Here is a 16583-nt window from a genome sequence, read left to right on the forward strand (position 1 = left end):
CCCCGTGTGGTTCTGGGATTTTTGCTCACCGTTCTTGTGATCATTTTGACCCCACAGGGTGAGATCTTGCGTGGGCCCCGAGATCGAGGGAGATTATCAGTGGTCTTGTATGTCTTCCATTTCCTAATAATTGCTCCCACAGTTGATTTCTTCACACCAAGCTGCTTACCTATTGCAGATTCAGTCTTCCCAGCCTGGTGCAAGTCTACAATTTTGTTTCTGGTGTCCTTTGACAGCTCTTTGGTCTTGGCCATAGTGGAGTTTGGAGTGTGACTGTTTGAGGTTGTGGACAGGTGTCTTTTATACTGATAACAAGTTAAAATAGGTGCCATTAATACAGGTAACGAGTGGAGGACAGAGGAGCCTCTTAAAGAAAAAGTTACAGGTCTGTGAGAGTCAGAAGTCTTGCTTGTTTGTAGGTGACCAAATACTTATTTTCCACCATAATTTGCAAATAAATTCATTAAAAATCCTACAATGTGATTTTCTGATTTTTTTTCTTCTCATTTTGTCTCTCATAGTTGAAGTGTACCTATGATGAAAATGACAGGCCTCTCTCATCTTTTTAAGTGGGAGAACTTGCACAATTGGTGGCTGACTAAATACTTTTTTGCCCCACTGTATCAATATTTGAGCGAGACAATTATACCTTGATCATTCATGTTAGTTCATAGTACACTAAGTTTAGCAGATAAAATTAAACCTTAATTTAAAATGTATTAGTAAATGTTAAATTAACAAACTAACAATGGACAATAATACATTTATTTACCTTAGTTAATGCTTAAAATTTTATCTTATTGTAAAGTGTTACCATTTCATATGAATCCAAAGAGTCTGCTATGCTTAAAGATGGCCATATTTAAATATCTGCAAAGGCCAGAGCACTAACATTTAATAAATGTATATAACATGTATAGTCCCTCACTTTATTTGCTTATATATTAGAACACTTGATGATTATCTAATTTACAATATTACAATATCTATTGCAGTGATAAAAACAAATTGAATCGGATGCTTTTCTGATTTGTTTATGTTTATCAATGCTGAGAAAGCAATCACGTCCCTAGCTTTTGTAGCACCCGTACAGCCACTCAGAGCGTTACTTACGTGAGAATGGTGGGTGCTTGGGTTCGGTGTAGTTCAGGTGGATACCACGAAGGTGCACCTAATAAGTTGTAAAACCTTTTGACAAACTATTTAAAAATAATGAGACCCAGAGATAGTTTTTAGTTTAGCAAAAAATAGGGTAATGCCCTGGTTTAATTAAATAAAACAATTTGGCAAATAGAATATAAAAGCTTTCCCCAACACAAAATATCACAGAATATTCAAAATAAATAACCAAAAAATTCCCCAAACACTTAAATGATAGACTCTTTAGATTTAGCTAGAAACCTCAATAGTTTCACTCACACTTGTTACACCAGCATAACTTATCGAAAAGTTATCTCTTTCTTAACAATTGTGAATACACAAGGAACTTTACAAAAAACTTCACGTGTGCTGAAACGAGTCTTAGCAAATGCAGTGGTGGGCCCACTCACACACATTCACACACATTTCAGTCTACTCACGGTACTTCTCTGAACAGAAAAAACACGTTGCAGGCCTGTGTTGGTCTTGCAAAACATTGAGTGCGCTGAACAAACACTTGCAACACATTGAGAGCGTGGAAATACTTCGATCCCGATCCTCACGTGCAGCGCGATCAACCGACAGGTCCCGCCACAGCATAAGCCCACCGTGCCTCGCTATCTCGGCTGCCTCCGATCACGCGTCCCCTCCGATCACGCGTCAGCTCCGTTCGACGGGTCTCCGGCTTCGTTTCTCACTCAGTCGCTCGCTCAACAACACCCCGAGTCCGCGATCCTCTCATCTCAACACCCTGTTCAGTTTCATCGGGTTTATCGACTCTTTCTACAGTTATTATTTTCTCAAACGCGAGCGTCCTGTTCTCCACACTGGTCCAGCCGGAAGCGAGGAAAAAACCTTCCCGCACTCTCTCTCACTGTTTCCTTTCCGGTCACGTGTATCCATACAGCGTATTAACCAAATGACCAATAAATATTGTGACATGAAAACAAGAAGAATAAAGTAATAAAAGGCTTACTGTGTAAAACCTCTGATAATATTATTTAGCTAAATAATATAAACTTTAATCACTGTCATGAAATAAAACAAATATTGATCTCCTTTTAATTATGTAAAATGAATTGATATTTCCTTCTTTAGAAATCAGTGTCTCCTATTATTTATTTAAAGTAAATAACCGTTTACTTTTTTTAATAGTCATGTGACTCGTTTTTGAGTAAGAGAGATTAATCATAACCTACCCTGTTTCCATTAGACTATAATACCCAAGTTTACCACTGGGCTACATCTTCCCCCTTCTAGACAGTTTTGATGTCCTCATCAAAATAACCCTTAGAGGACTCTAATAGTTTTAACGTCAAGGGTAGAGGCCAGATTTGAACAAGTGAAACACAACGCCATGGGGTGGCACCAGAAAGTTTGACATGGACTGCTTCTGGAGTCTCCGTAGATTCCACTTCCCACCAATACTCCATGGCTTAGTACTGTCACAGGGTAGTCACAGGGCTTGCCAAGTTCATCGTAGCTCAGCTTGACCACTGGACGGATGACTCTTTTTGAACGCTCAACTTGTTCACTCTCAGCTTGAGTGTTCGGATAGGAATTGACATCTGCCCCCTCTTCTTGAACGTCGACTTCTGGATCAGAGTGAAGAGGCAAGTTTGGAAGATCGTTGAACACTGGCTCTATCTCAGCAGGGTCTTGAGCTTGTCTTTCCGGTTCTCTGACGATTGGCTCGGATTGCTTTGTGGACAGTTCTGGACATGTCAGCAACTTATCCCAGTCTAACTCAACAGGTCTGGGCAAATATACTTCGTCGTACTCCAATTCTAAAGACACGTCATCATCGGGGTTGTTTGTCTGTACCCGTTCTTTTGTATTTTGCTGAAATGCTCTGGTCACAGGTCTTTGTTGTGGCCCCACTTCCCTTTCGTCAACCGGGAGTCTCACCAGATAACCAATGGGTAACAGGTGATTGCGATGAATAGTCTTTTCTACTCCCAAGCCTCTCTCTGGCTTGATCTTGTAGACAGGTAAGTTGGGTAGTTTCCCCATAACAATATAGGGTGAAGATCGCCACTTGCATTTCAATTTGTGCTTGCCTTTGACCCCAAAATTTCTCAGTAGCACCCTGTCGCCTTTGTCAAGGACTTGTTCTTTGACGTGCTTGTCATGTGCTTTTTTGTTTCTTTGGTGGTTCTTGTCTGCCGATTCTGTTGCAAGACTGTAGGCTCTTTGGAGATCTTGCTTGAGCTTAGCAACATACTGAAGGTAGGACTTTGTCTTTTGGTTGTCCTCGGTCACGCCAAAACAGATGTCTACCGGTAAGCGAGCTTCTCTGCCGAACATTAGCAGGTAGGGCGAATAACCAGTTGCATCGTTTTGAGAACAGTTGTAGGCGTGGACCAACTGACTGATCTTTTGACTCCATTTTTGTTTTTGCTTTGGGTCAAGTGTGCCGAGCATTGACAATAGCGTACGGTTGAATCTTTCTGGTTGCGGATCTCCCTGAGGGTGGTAAGGCGATGTTCTTGACTTACGTATACCCAACATCATTAGAAGGTCTTGGATCAGTTTGCTTTCAAAATCGCGGCCTTGATCCGAATGTATGCGGGCAGGGAGTCCGTAGTGTACAAAGTAGCGCTCACACAGTATCTTGGCAACGGTGGCTGCCTTCTGGTCTTTGGCTGGAAAAGCTTGGGCGTATCGAGTAAAGTGGTCTGTCACTACAAGGATGTTGGCGAAACCTTGGGAGTCTGGCTCAAGTGACAGAAAATCGATACAGACGAGGTCTAGAGGGCCTTGGCTGGTGATCTGTTTTAAGGGAGCAGCTTTCTGAGGAAGAGCTTTGCGAGTGATGCATCTGCCACAGTTTTTGATGTACTGCTCAACCTCAACTCCCATTTTCGGCCAATAGAACCGATTCCTGACAAGTTCGATGGTCTTGTCCATGCCCAAGTGACCAGACTCATCATGCAGAGAGCTCAGGACCATCGGGACATACTCTCTGGGCAGTACCAGCTGCTTTATCTCAGTTCCATTTTTCTCAACCTTTCTGTAGAGCAGATTGTTTTGAATTAACAGCTTGCTTGCTTCTTTGTTCAACAGGACAGAAGTTGGATTGTCGGGGCGGGTGAATGATGGACCACCACTAAGTGACTGCTTGACTGGAGCGATAGTAGAGTCAACATCTTGAGCGGTGACCAGGTCTTTGTGACTTAGCTGACTCAAAGAACCAAGATCCAACCTAACTGGGAAGGCAAAACAATCTGGTATACCATCAGGCGATACTCCGAGCGACTCAGCAATAGTTGTAGACTCTGTTGGAGTTTCACGGCACTTGATCTGTTTACACAGAGCTTGGACACTTTCAGTCGGTACACTTTGCCAACCTTCGTCTGTGGTTGGAAGAGGGTTGCGTGACAGGGCATCAGCGTCGATGTTGCTGCTACCAGGCCTGTACTGCAGTGTGAATTGGTACGTGGCGAGTGCTGAGAGCCAGCGGTGACCAGTCGCATTGAGTTTTGCAGTCGTGAGAATATAAGTTAGGGGGTTGTTATCAGTTCTCACGGTAAACTGTGCTCCATATAAGTAATCGTGGAACTTGTCTACCACTGCCCACTTAAGTGCCAAAAACTCGAGCTGGTGCACTGGATAGTTCTTTTCCGATGCACTCAGCTTGCGGCTGGCGAAAGCAACAGGTCTTAAGCCCTCGGAGTACTCTTGGTTGAGGACAGCGCCGAGCCCCTGAATACTGGCATCAATGTGAAGTATGTAAGGCTTGGTGGGGTCAGAAAATGCCAGCACAGGTGCGTTTGTGAGGCAGTGAATGATCTTTTGGAATGCCTCTGAACATGACTGGTCCCACCGTTCACCAAAAGGCTCATTGACTTTATAGTAGGTCTTGTCTGATGCAGAGGCAGACTTTCGATTCTTTTGAGTGGGAGGATACCCTTTGCACAGCTCTGTAAGTGGTCGGACGATGATGGAGAAGTTTTTTATAAACCTGCGGTAGTAGCCGCAGAACCCCAGGAAGGACTGCAGAGAAGGAAGGTCGGTTGGCTGCTTCCACCGCGTCACTGCTTCAACTTTGTCTGGGTCTGTGGCGATGCCGTTCTCAGAGACGATGTGCCCGACATAGGTGACTTGCGAGCGACAGAACTGGCACTTGTCGAGGGACAACTTGAGTCCAGCTTCTTCAAGACGAGCGATGACTTTGAGGAGTCTTTGCTCATGCTCTCCCAGAGTCTTACCGAAAACAATGAGGTCATCTAGATAGACGATAACTTCAAGCATGTGCATGTCGCCAACTGCCTTTTCCATGAGCCGTTGAAAAGTCGCAGGGGCCCCTGTGATACCCTGTGGCATCCGCTCAAATTGAAAGAATCCCAAAGGACAGATGAAAGCAGTTTTTTCTTTGTCCTCCTCTGTCATTGGGATTTGATAATAGCCACTGCGCAAATCCAACACTGAAAACCACTTACTGCCAGACAAGCAATCGAGAGCGTCATCGATACGTGGTACAGTGTACTGATCTGGGGTAGTTCTCCGGTTCAGGGTGCGGTAGTCAACGCACATACGAAGTTGACCATTCTTTTTACGTGCAAGGACAATCGGTGAAGCATATGGACTTCTTGATTCTTTTATAATCCCAGCCGCCAACAAACCTTGCAGGTGTCGCCGAAGGTCATCCAAATCAGCAGGGGCAATACGTCGAGATCTCTCTCTGAAGGGAGTGTTGTCATTCAGACGGATGTGATGTTCTACCCCTTTAGCCAAACCGACATCCCATTCTTCAATAGAGAACACCTGAGTGTGTTTGGCAAGCTTTTGACTCAGCCTCTCCTTCCACTCTTTGCTGATGGGTGACTCACTGAAGTCAAACAAAGAAGGATCCATAGCTGGAACGGATTCGACTTTAGGGTTTGGGGCATCCGTCACAATGTCAGCGACGTGAAGGTGAGCGATCACTGTGCCCATTGGAATGGCAGTTTGCTTTAGAGACTCATTACGCAGGAGCACCAGGAAGTTGTTTGGATCTAGCATCTTGGAGAACGACACAGTTGGCTGGACAAGTACACTTGGAGGAAGAGCAGGTGAGTGGGCTCGTTCAATGATGAGTATGCTGTCTCCAATGTCTTGTTTTTCTTTAACTTTGCAGATAGCAACGTATTCAGTGCCAGGAGGGATGCTGAGAGGACCAGGGCCAGACCACTTAACTTCAGCCACAGGCAAGTCTTTGCTGCCTTTTACAGTCATCCCTGCAGGAACAGGTAGGTGTTTTTCCTCTTGAACTTGAATTTTGACTGAATTGACGTTCTCCAGGTCTTTTTTCTGTGCTCTGGACTTGAAAGGCCGAACCCCCCTGACGTTTGTGCCGATCAGTACAGGTATAGTCTCGGAGCAACGTGGATCAGGGCACACCAGGGCCAGGACAGGAACAGACTTGACTTTGTTGGACTTAGATTTTTGTGGCAGCTCCAACTCAACCTGAATGTAACCTTTGTACGGGTAACTGCTCTCTGACTCACTTAGGCCCCATATGGCTAGACCGGTCACAGAGTTTAACTGTATGTGTGACAGATGTTTGGCATACCAGCTGTCGAAGATGATGGTAACTTGTGATCCACTGTCCATCAGCGCAGTGCAGAAGTTGCCATTGATCCTGACCTGAGCAGTGGATGGCGGTCCCACGAGTCCCTCAGGCAAACTGTTGGTCGGTATATTTACCGCGCTTCTCTTGACACTTGCATTTGTGGTTTTGGTTCTGGTTTCGTTATCAGAATGGCGGTTCTGCTTGGACTTTCTTTGAGCTTGCAGCAGTTTCTGAATAACTTTGGGATAGTTCTCGGGAGAGGAGCACTTGTTGGCATAATGCCCGTCTTCACCGCAGCGATAGCAGAAGAAATCACTTGGGTCTCTGGCTGTAGGAGGTCTTAGCTGCCAGGGTCTTGACTGGCTCTCTTGTGGGCAGGGCTCAGTAGCAGGACTGTACTTTGGCTTGACTGACATGACAGAGACTTGCTTTCGGAGCTTGACAACTTCTTTCTTTAAAGCTTGCACGTTCTTGTCTTCTGCGTTCTCTGCCGCAGGAGTGACTGAAAGCAGTGTGCTTGTCGTGAGGTGACTTGACATGGCGGCGGGGGCCGAGAGTTCACTTACTTGTGTTCTGAGTTGGTGTATTTCGGCTTTCAAATCATTTAACTCTGTGTCAGAGGTCACCGTAGCACTTTTGGCATAGACGGCTTTGGGTGGATGGAGTCTGCGACGTGAAGCTTCATGCTCCTCCTCCAGGCGTATCTCATTCAGCAGCTCGAGAAAAGTGGGAGGACTGTCTCTGCGGTCTCTCAATCCGAGATTTAGTATCATCATGTCAGATCGGATGGCCCCTTTAATGAGTTGGTCAAGACGTGCTTTGTCTGCCACCGATGACTGAAGTCCACCCTTTCGGACAACTTTATTTAGGACTCTCTCTAGGCGTCTCAGGAACTCAGAGAGTTTCTCGTTGGTGTGTTGACACAACATTCTGAAGGCAAAGTAAAGTTCTTCACCGCTCTCAGGGCTGCCAAAGGTGGTCTCGAGAATGTCAATGTAGTCCATAGAGGTTGCAGATGGGTTGTTGAAACGGACAGCTTGGAGGATCTCGAGTGCAGGACCCTTTACACTTTCCATTATTCTCATTTTCTTTTCTCTTTCAGGGCGATCATATTCTTCAATCATAAGTCTGGCTTGTTCAACCCAGTTTTCCAACTGTTCTTCTCCCAGGGGTGTGGGCATGACCCCTGAGAAAGTGCGCAGTCTTCTGTAAAGATTGTTGTCACCTTGTGTGTGCTTGCTTGTCATTTGCAGGACATCACCAACTGCTCGAATGATAGCTTCAGGAGTGGACGCTTGCAGTGGGGAAAAAATACTGGAATCTGGCAGCGGCACATTCTGACCATCACCGGCTGCCTGAGCTTGGGGTTCCTCCTCCTGCTTAGAAGGTCCAAAGATTCTCCAGGTCATATCAAGCCCCTCAGGAACAACATCAAGAGGAATGGCGTCTGCATTCACATTCTCCCTGCACTCACATAGCACAGTTAAACTTTGAGACTGTGGGTCATACATTCTTCCTCTCACCTTGACTCTCCCGAGTGCTTTGATGGTCTGTAGCGTTTCTTCAATGAAACCAACTTCAGTTTCCGGAGGTACATCTTTAACCAGTAAGGCTTTCACCGAGTCTATGCCTTCTCCAAAACACCAGTTCTTCAACTGAGCCATCCCCACTGGTTGTGCGCTTACTGTGATCACTTGTCAGAACTAAATTTGGTAGGTTTTAGTTGTATTTGAACACAAATAAAGCTTAATTTGCGTTTTCTTGACTTAAAATGCTTAGTAGAACCCTACTTTTATAGTTTTAAGTTTTTTAACAATAGATACTCGTTAATATGGTTTTACATGTAGGTTAACAGCTAGCCAGCTTTTGGTTCTAAACTATTTTTTAAACAAAAACAATTTAAATCTCTGGGTCAAACTAAAGTTATATCTGATTTGAAACTATTTCTGAACTAAATTAATCCCAGCGGGGCCTCCATTTTATTTATGTAGCACCCGTACAGCCACTCAGAGCGTTACTTACGTGAGAATGGTGGGTGCTTGGGTTCGGTGTAGTTCAGGTGGATACCACGAAGGTGCACCTAATAAGTTGTAAAACCTTTTGACAAACTATTTAAAAATAATGAGACCCAGAGATAGTTTTTAGTTTAGCAAAAAATAGGGTAATGCCCTGGTTTAATTAAATAAAACAATTTGGCAAATAGAATATAAAAGCTTTCCCCAACACAAAATATCACAGAATATTCAAAATAAATAACCAAAAAATTCCCCAAACACTTAAATGATAGACTCTTTAGATTTAGCTAGAAACCTCAATAGTTTCACTCACACTTGTTACACCAGCATAACTTATCGAAAAGTTATCTCTTTCTTAACAATTGTGAATACACAAGGAACTTTACAAAAAACTTCACGTGTGCTGAAACGAGTCTTAGCAAATGCAGTGGTGGGCCCACTCACACACATTCACACACATTTCAGTCTACTCACGGTACTTCTCTGAACAGAAAAAACACGTTGCAGGCCTGTGTTGGTCTTGCAAAACATTGAGTGCGCTGAACAAACACTTGCAACACATTGAGAGCGTGGAAATACTTCGATCCCGATCCTCACGTGCAGCGCGATCAACCGACAGGTCCCGCCACAGCATAAGCCCACCGTGCCTCGCTATCTCGGCTGCCTCCGATCACGCGTCCCCTCCGATCACGCGTCAGCTCCGTTCGACGGGTCTCCGGCTTCGTTTCTCACTCAGTCGCTCGCTCAACAACACCCCGAGTCCGCGATCCTCTCATCTCAACACCCTGTTCAGTTTCATCGGGTTTATCGACTCTTTCTACAGTTATTATTTTCTCAAACGCGAGCGTCCTGTTCTCCACACTGGTCCAGCCGGAAGCGAGGAAAAAACCTTCCCGCACTCTCTCTCACTGTTTCCTTTCCGGTCACGTGTATCCATACAGCGTATTAACCAAATGACCAATAAATATTGTGACATGAAAACAAGAAGAATAAAGTAATAAAAGGCTTACTGTGTAAAACCTCTGATAATATTATTTAGCTAAATAATATAAACTTTAATCACTGTCATGAAATAAAACAAATATTGATCTCCTTTTAATTATGTAAAATGAATTGATATTTCCTTCTTTAGAAATCAGTGTCTCCTATTATTTATTTAAAGTAAATAACCGTTTACTTTTTTTAATAGTCATGTGACTCGTTTTTGAGTAAGAGAGATTAATCATAACCTACCCTGTTTCCATTAGACTATAATACCCAAGTTTACCACTGGGCTACACTTTAAATATGCAACTTCATCGGCTAATGAATGCATAAAAATGACCAGCTGGATATAAACTAATGCAAATAGACAGTCACAATTGCAACATTCAACATTTGGGTCAGGTTTGCGTGTGTTTTTGTCATATTGCTTTAATCACTTGAGGAAGCCACTACTAATGTTATTCCGATGGCAAACATACTGCTGTTCTTTCTCTGCTAATGCAGCATCTAGTCAACAAATTAATTACTCTATAATGATATGGAAACATGGACTGTAGTGTTCTGTATTCAAACCGTTTCGCTGTCGGTGTTTTAAAAGCGCATCTGGAGTGTCAGCGCTCTCCGTGTAGCGTGTGATCTCCGTGCTGCGCTGCCTCACGTGTGTTAACGTAAACAACTCAGCCAGTGATAGTTTATTATTTGTCCTCTAGAGGCCGCTCTCGCTCTGTATAATGTCAGCAGACTCTTCTCAGCGCTCTCATTAGAGGTGGGGGGAAAAAATCGATTCTTAGATGCATCGCGATGCGGACGTGGACGATTCTGAATCGATTCACAAATGCCAAAAATCGATTTTCAAAAAAAAGGGTTAGCACATTAAGCACATTACACAATCAATCGCAACTTTTATTGCCAAGGATTTGCATCCAGTCGTTGAGAACCAGGGCTTTCGGCGCTATGTTGCACACTTTGGAGCCGAGATACAACGTCCCATCTCGGAGATATTTTACAGACACAGCGATCCCCACGCTTTACAACAAGACCAAAACCGAAGTCATGGAATCACTGAAGAAAGCGGGTAGGATAGCTGTAACATGTGATGCGTGGACATCCGTATTTTATGTTAATAGAGATTCAGAATATGTTGAAGTTTGTTATAATTTGTTATTGTTGTGATTTTTACTGTAGTGAATTTACTGTTGTGAAATGGAAAATTAATAATCGCTAATCGAGAATCGTTAATAATCGAAAATCGACTGTAATCGAATCGGGACTTCAATAATCGTAATCGAATCGAATTGGGAAATCAGACAGATTAACCAACCCTAGCTCTCATACTGTGAAATGACAGCACACACTTCTTAGTCACTCCAGCAACAGACACAACCCGGAAAAACTATCGGTGTGGATTTTTGCCGATAACAATAGTTCCACCAATCAACTATCGGTACCGATATATCGGCAAAACCGATGAATCGGTCGACCTCTACTACACATGCGTTTGATATTTAAAATGAGGGAAATACACATGCGTTACTTTTAATTGCCAAAATATTTTTTAGTAATTCTGTGAATTAGGGCTGGGCGATAAAATGATAACGATAATTATCGCGATATAATTTTTCTCGATAAAACTCAAACAGTCAGAATATTACATTTTACGAAATAAAAATGAGCAAAAAAAAAAAAAAAAAGTTAAGGAATTAACTTAATATTTTGTTAAGGAAAAAAATGACAAATGTTTGAATGTTCTACCTCAGATTTGTGAATGTTCCCCTGTTTGGCAAGTGCTTGTCATGATAACATTATGTTCTGACAATAAAGAGTAGTTTAAAACCACAATTAACGCTCTGGTTTCTTTTTGCTCCTAACTTTCACTTATGAGCAAAAATCTGCCTTTAAACTTGAAAGAAATAAAGATTTGACATTTATCGTGAAATTATCGATATCGACTGATATAAAAAATTTTATCGTGATACATTTTTTTGGCCATATCACCCAGCCCTACTGTGAATTACACTGCGCAAACCAAAAGTAATACTACCCACCGAATGAAGACGGGTTGGCTCTCCACAGAACATAAAATATACATTTTATTTTATTATTCGTGTTCGCATTTATATAATATATTCTAATGTTTTTATCAGCAAAGCAATTTGCACGTAACTTAACGTTATATTTACTGCAGCTATTAGGGGTGTAACGATATTTAAACCGAACCGAAAAAACGCGATTCACCACCTACGGTACGAACCGCGATACTCTCATTTCGAACCGAAAGCGCCCCGCCCCCTACTGCCCCGCCCAGCTCTCACTTCACCTTATGTCACAAAACCATTTTTTCTGACAATTGATTAAGTAGTAATTAGTAGCCTACACTAACAACTAATGAAAGCATGTCACGTGACTTTTGGTGATCGATCACGCTTAGCAGTTTAGCCTGCAGTCTTTGTGGCGGTGCGCCACAGAATCAACACCGGCCACCAAGCCTTATTGGATCGCTAAGTGATGTAGATGACAGACTGCTGCTGCGCTTGTGACAGGTCGCATGTTACGAGACCCTCCGGCCGCGTGCGCGGTATTCTCCCTTCCGAAGGAAAGAGCAGAGAGAGAGAGAGAGAGAGAGCGAGAGAGCGAGAGAGCGAGAGAGAGAGAGAGAGAGAGAGAGAGAGAGAAAGAGAGAGACCCTCCTCCGGCCGCGCGCGCGGTATTTTTCGTCTAAATCGGTGTACAACAAATCGGTAATACTTTACAATAAAGTTAAATTTATTAAACTCTAGTTAACTACATTAGTTAAAGGGCACCTATTATGGAATTTTTATATTTACCTTTCATGTAGTGTGTAACATAGATCTAAGTGAACAAAAACATCCTGCAAAGTTTGAAATATGAAAGTGCACCGTATATAAAGTTATTGTCTTTCAAAAGTAAGAGTCGACTCTTGAGTCATTTTTATGAATCGTTAGAAGACCGAAGCTTTTTCTCTGACTAGATGACGTCAACTTGTCAAGTTATTTGAATATGATACGCCCACTTATTGCGCTCCAAGGCCAGCAGGGAAAACTTCATGGCGACGAGACGCTGTGTTCTGAAGTGCGACTCAAAAGCAAACTTTTTTCATCTGCCCAAGGAGGAGCATTTGAAGACTAAGTGGCTACAATTCATATATACAACTATACCACAGAAGTGTAGTCCGAGCCTGTGCTTTGTTCGCGCCATTTTGAAGACGATTGCTTTACCAACTTAAATGCAATCAAACTTGGATTCGCGATCGGCTGATATTGAAGGAAGGTTCAGTTCCAAGTGTATTTGCATCAGCTTCCTCCTCCGTATCACAACCTGTTAGTGTTATTAATAATTGTTGCTTTTGTTTTATGTAGCATGCTTAATAATTATTTAGTTTGTTGTGTAAGCACCGTTTAGCTTCTAGGTCTTCAAGGACAATTGTATTAAGATATGTGAAGTGTTTGTCGTTGTTTTCGGAGTTGTCTTAAAGAATAGAATAATACCTCGTAGTAACGTAACTGCATTTTTATTTTTATTTTTTGTAAAAACGTTGTGTTTATGCATCGGGCTAACGCAAACAAAGACTGATTGTGCTTTTACAATATGAACTCTGGGCTATGCTCGCTACCATAACATTCAATTCTTTATCTTATTTTTAGTTTTTTACTACAAACTACAAAGCAGTGGACTATAATCATTATTATAACACAATTTAATTGATAAAAGCATCATTGTACTCCGTGTTAAACAATAAGTATTATCTCTGTAAACACTGCTGGGTCATCTGACCAATCAACGCAGATTAGCGTCGCGCAAAGGAGGGGTTTGGAAAAATGAGTCGTTGAACGAATCATTTGGGAGTCGGTGAGCAAATCAGGTAAAAATAAATGCATATTATACGACAACAAAAGTGTTTTTTGTCATTGCATGCATGTAGAACTGTTGTTGGGGATTCCCTAAACAACATTAGGAACATTTTAAATGTCATAATAGGTGCCCTTTAATATTAACAATTAATAAACTGCACTTTTATAGCATATTAATCTTTGTTAATTTCACAATTTACTAGAAGCCTTTTTGAAATCAAAAGTTGTTAACATTAGTTAGCCTAATGCACTGTGAAGTAACATGAACAAACAATGAATGAAAAGCTGTATTTTTATTAACTAAGATTAACAAAGATTAATAAATAATACAGTAAAAAGATAGTTAAGGAGTTAAATTGTTGTTTTTAAGTTAAAAGTGAATAGTGTTCTCTATTTAGTGAATAGCGTTCTACGAACCGTGGCATTGGTGTATCGCTACACCCCTAGTAGCTATGCAGTTTTGTCTCACCAGCGCACTTCAGTCAATATGTTGTGTCTGCCAAACTGCAAATGCTCTACAAATACTCTCTAGGCGAAGAAAACTGCAAGAAACTGCTGCATTCGTCCATATTAGCATGACATTTGCGATAGTTTTACCTTTTAGTACAGGTTCGTCTCACCAGCTAAAAGCAGCCCTCTTACGATTCTTCGCCTCGCCTGAAACAAGAAATTTAAAATCAACATCACAGTTCTTTACTAAACAAACGTAATGTCATTGGAATTGAGTACGTTTACAACACACTAAATGTCCTGATAAAAGCAGTTGTTAAAGGATTAGTTCAGCCCAAAATGAAAATTTCCAGATAATTTACTCACCCCAATGCCATCCAAGATGTTCATGTCTTTCTTTCCTTCTTTCTTGCGGAATGATCAGGAAATCTTAATTTTGGGGTTACCTAATCCTTTAAATACAAGTTGATAAAATTCATTACATCTGATATAGGCCTACATGTTATTAATTCTGTTCAAAATATATGAATCGCTAAAAATGGCATTAAATGTAGGCATAACACATTCAATTTTCACATATGAACGTAAATTTAAGAGAACTTACCAAAAATGTATTGAATATTGCCTTTTATCTTCTGCTGTTCTTGCTGCTGTTGCTCTTCAGTTTTCGAACCTGAATGCAGAACGCGCAATCCCATAATGCCACATCACAGTAAATTGTTGTAAAAACATGAGCTACAGTGACAACACTTCATACCTGTAAATTAATTTACAGTTGATAGGGAAGTTTACTGTTAAAAACTGTAATACTCTTTTTGACCCAAAATGCATTGCAAATTACAGTAATAACTTGTAAAGTTAGAAAACAATAATTTTCTGTAGAATTTCCCAGTTAAAATTACAGCAATTTTTTGAAACCGATCACAGCAAGTGCATGTGATTCGATGTGAGGCGTCCGTAACGGTCACATCCATAACGCATTATTATGGTTGTTCAGAGCTAAGTAGTGAGATGAAATGTCGATCCTAATAAGCATAAACACCGTTTAGCTTTGCATATAAAGTTTCAAGTTATTTGCATTTACAATTATATTATATAAACTTAATCTTTAAAACGTTACGGATGTAACAGGGCCCTAAAGCGTTGAGACCTCTTTATTATAGCCCTTATAAACTCAACAGGCAATGACAAAATTACTATATTTATTTCTCAGGCATGCCTCCATCTTTCAGCAAAATGCTTTATGTTAAAATAAAAGTTTTAAAAAGGGGGTCTTTGATCCTTTTGAAAGCATGAAATATGGTTGGTTGAAATTTAAGTTTTAACATTGTCGCTCACCTCAATATGTGGTGGAAAAACAAAGCAATTTTCGTAAATAATTCTGATACAGCACATTAATATAGTTTATTTCAGACCTGAATGGACAACTTAAAAAGGGTTTTGATCTTTAGGTAAAAACTTTATTCTTTCATGACAAAGAAATAAAGGTAAATATGAAAATGGCAACAGCAAAACTTGGGATCAATTCCCATCAATTACCCTCACAGATCTCAAACTTTAACTTAATATTCAGTAACAGTTCTCACTCCAAACATCGAAACAATCACAGAAACGAACACAAAATCGCTCAGGTCTGAATGAACTCAACATATTCTCCTCATGCTCGCTGCTGCTGCACTACATGTTTATTTCAATGAGAAGACGCCAGAAAAGACGCTAAAGTATCGCTGTGATCGATGAAAACAACACAGAAATTAGTCTGTCGCTTAATCAAACTGTATAAAGTGTGTGTGATGGTTGTGTAAAGATGAGAAATACCGTGAACTGCTCTCCTCGCCTCAGAAGACTCGACGCTGAAACTCAGTGAGGGAAGAGACGTCGCGAGCGGTGACGTCATCAGCCTCCAACGCACGCGCGTATACGGGACACCCCCTCAGCCAATCAGGGCCACGCAGATTCGCCTATTCGCTTGTAGCCTTCCATTACTATTCTTTTTATTTCCCTTTCTCGTTTTATAACCACAGAACAGATTCAATTTACACTTCACACAAAGAAAAAGTAAAATGTAATACAAAACAAAAACAATAAATTATAATTTTTTTTAAACAGATAAATAAATAAAAAAGTTACAGACAGTGTTTACAAAGTATTTTTCTGTAAGGTCTACATTCCCAGTTTACATAATATTTATGTATGGCTCCCACAGCTTATCAAAGTCTCTCCTCTTGCATTTAGCAATAAGTTAGCCTTTCCAGTCAGACACAGTTTGATATCTATCTCCTTTATCCACATTTTCATGGATAGAGCATCCATACTCTTCCAGCATGATTTCATCTCCTTCAGCGAATGATATCTTCGCTGACTCTGGAAAGAAGCCTCGCGCCGTCGAACAGCACTTCAGCGGGACGAGCCACTGCACCAGCAGGACTGAAGAAGCCGCCTTCAGCCGCCGTCTCCCGCTGCGCTATCCGGCACGCATATATCCTTTCTCTGCTCCGTGTGTGTCGCCGCTGCGTCACTCACGTTTTTCTCCTAAAAGAGCAAATTTGCGGGCATTGTTCCAAATGAACA

General features: G+C 41.6%; 1 protein-coding gene across 5 annotated transcripts in view; it reads right to left on the reverse strand.

Annotated features, from left to right (window-relative positions):
* The window catches only part of LOC306996438 (uncharacterized protein), a 102754-nt gene extending 86680 nt beyond the window's left edge, over window positions 1–16074 (reverse strand). The window contains exons 1-4 of one of the 5 annotated variants that reach the window (XM_079608915.1): window positions 15831–16070; window positions 14617–14685; window positions 14379–14464; window positions 14160–14219 (exon numbers count right to left, since the gene is read on the reverse strand). Coding sequence is in view for 1 of the 5 variants with exons in the window: in XM_079608911.1 (XP_079465037.1) it covers window positions 15831–15909 (79 nt within the window). In the remaining 4 variants the exon portion in view is untranslated. Of the gene's footprint in view, window positions 1–14159; window positions 14220–14378; window positions 14465–14616; window positions 14686–15830 lie in introns of all 5 variants that reach the window. The other 4 variants (XM_079608916.1, XM_079608922.1, XM_079608919.1 and 1 more) reach the window with 4 other exon arrangements.
* Window positions 16075–16583: the final 509 nt, after the last annotated feature.

The sequence above is a fragment of the Phoxinus phoxinus genome, assembly GCF_949152265.1.
Source record: "Phoxinus phoxinus genome assembly, chromosome: 1".
In the NCBI taxonomy this organism is placed as follows: Eukaryota; Metazoa; Chordata; class Actinopteri; order Cypriniformes; family Leuciscidae; genus Phoxinus; species Phoxinus phoxinus.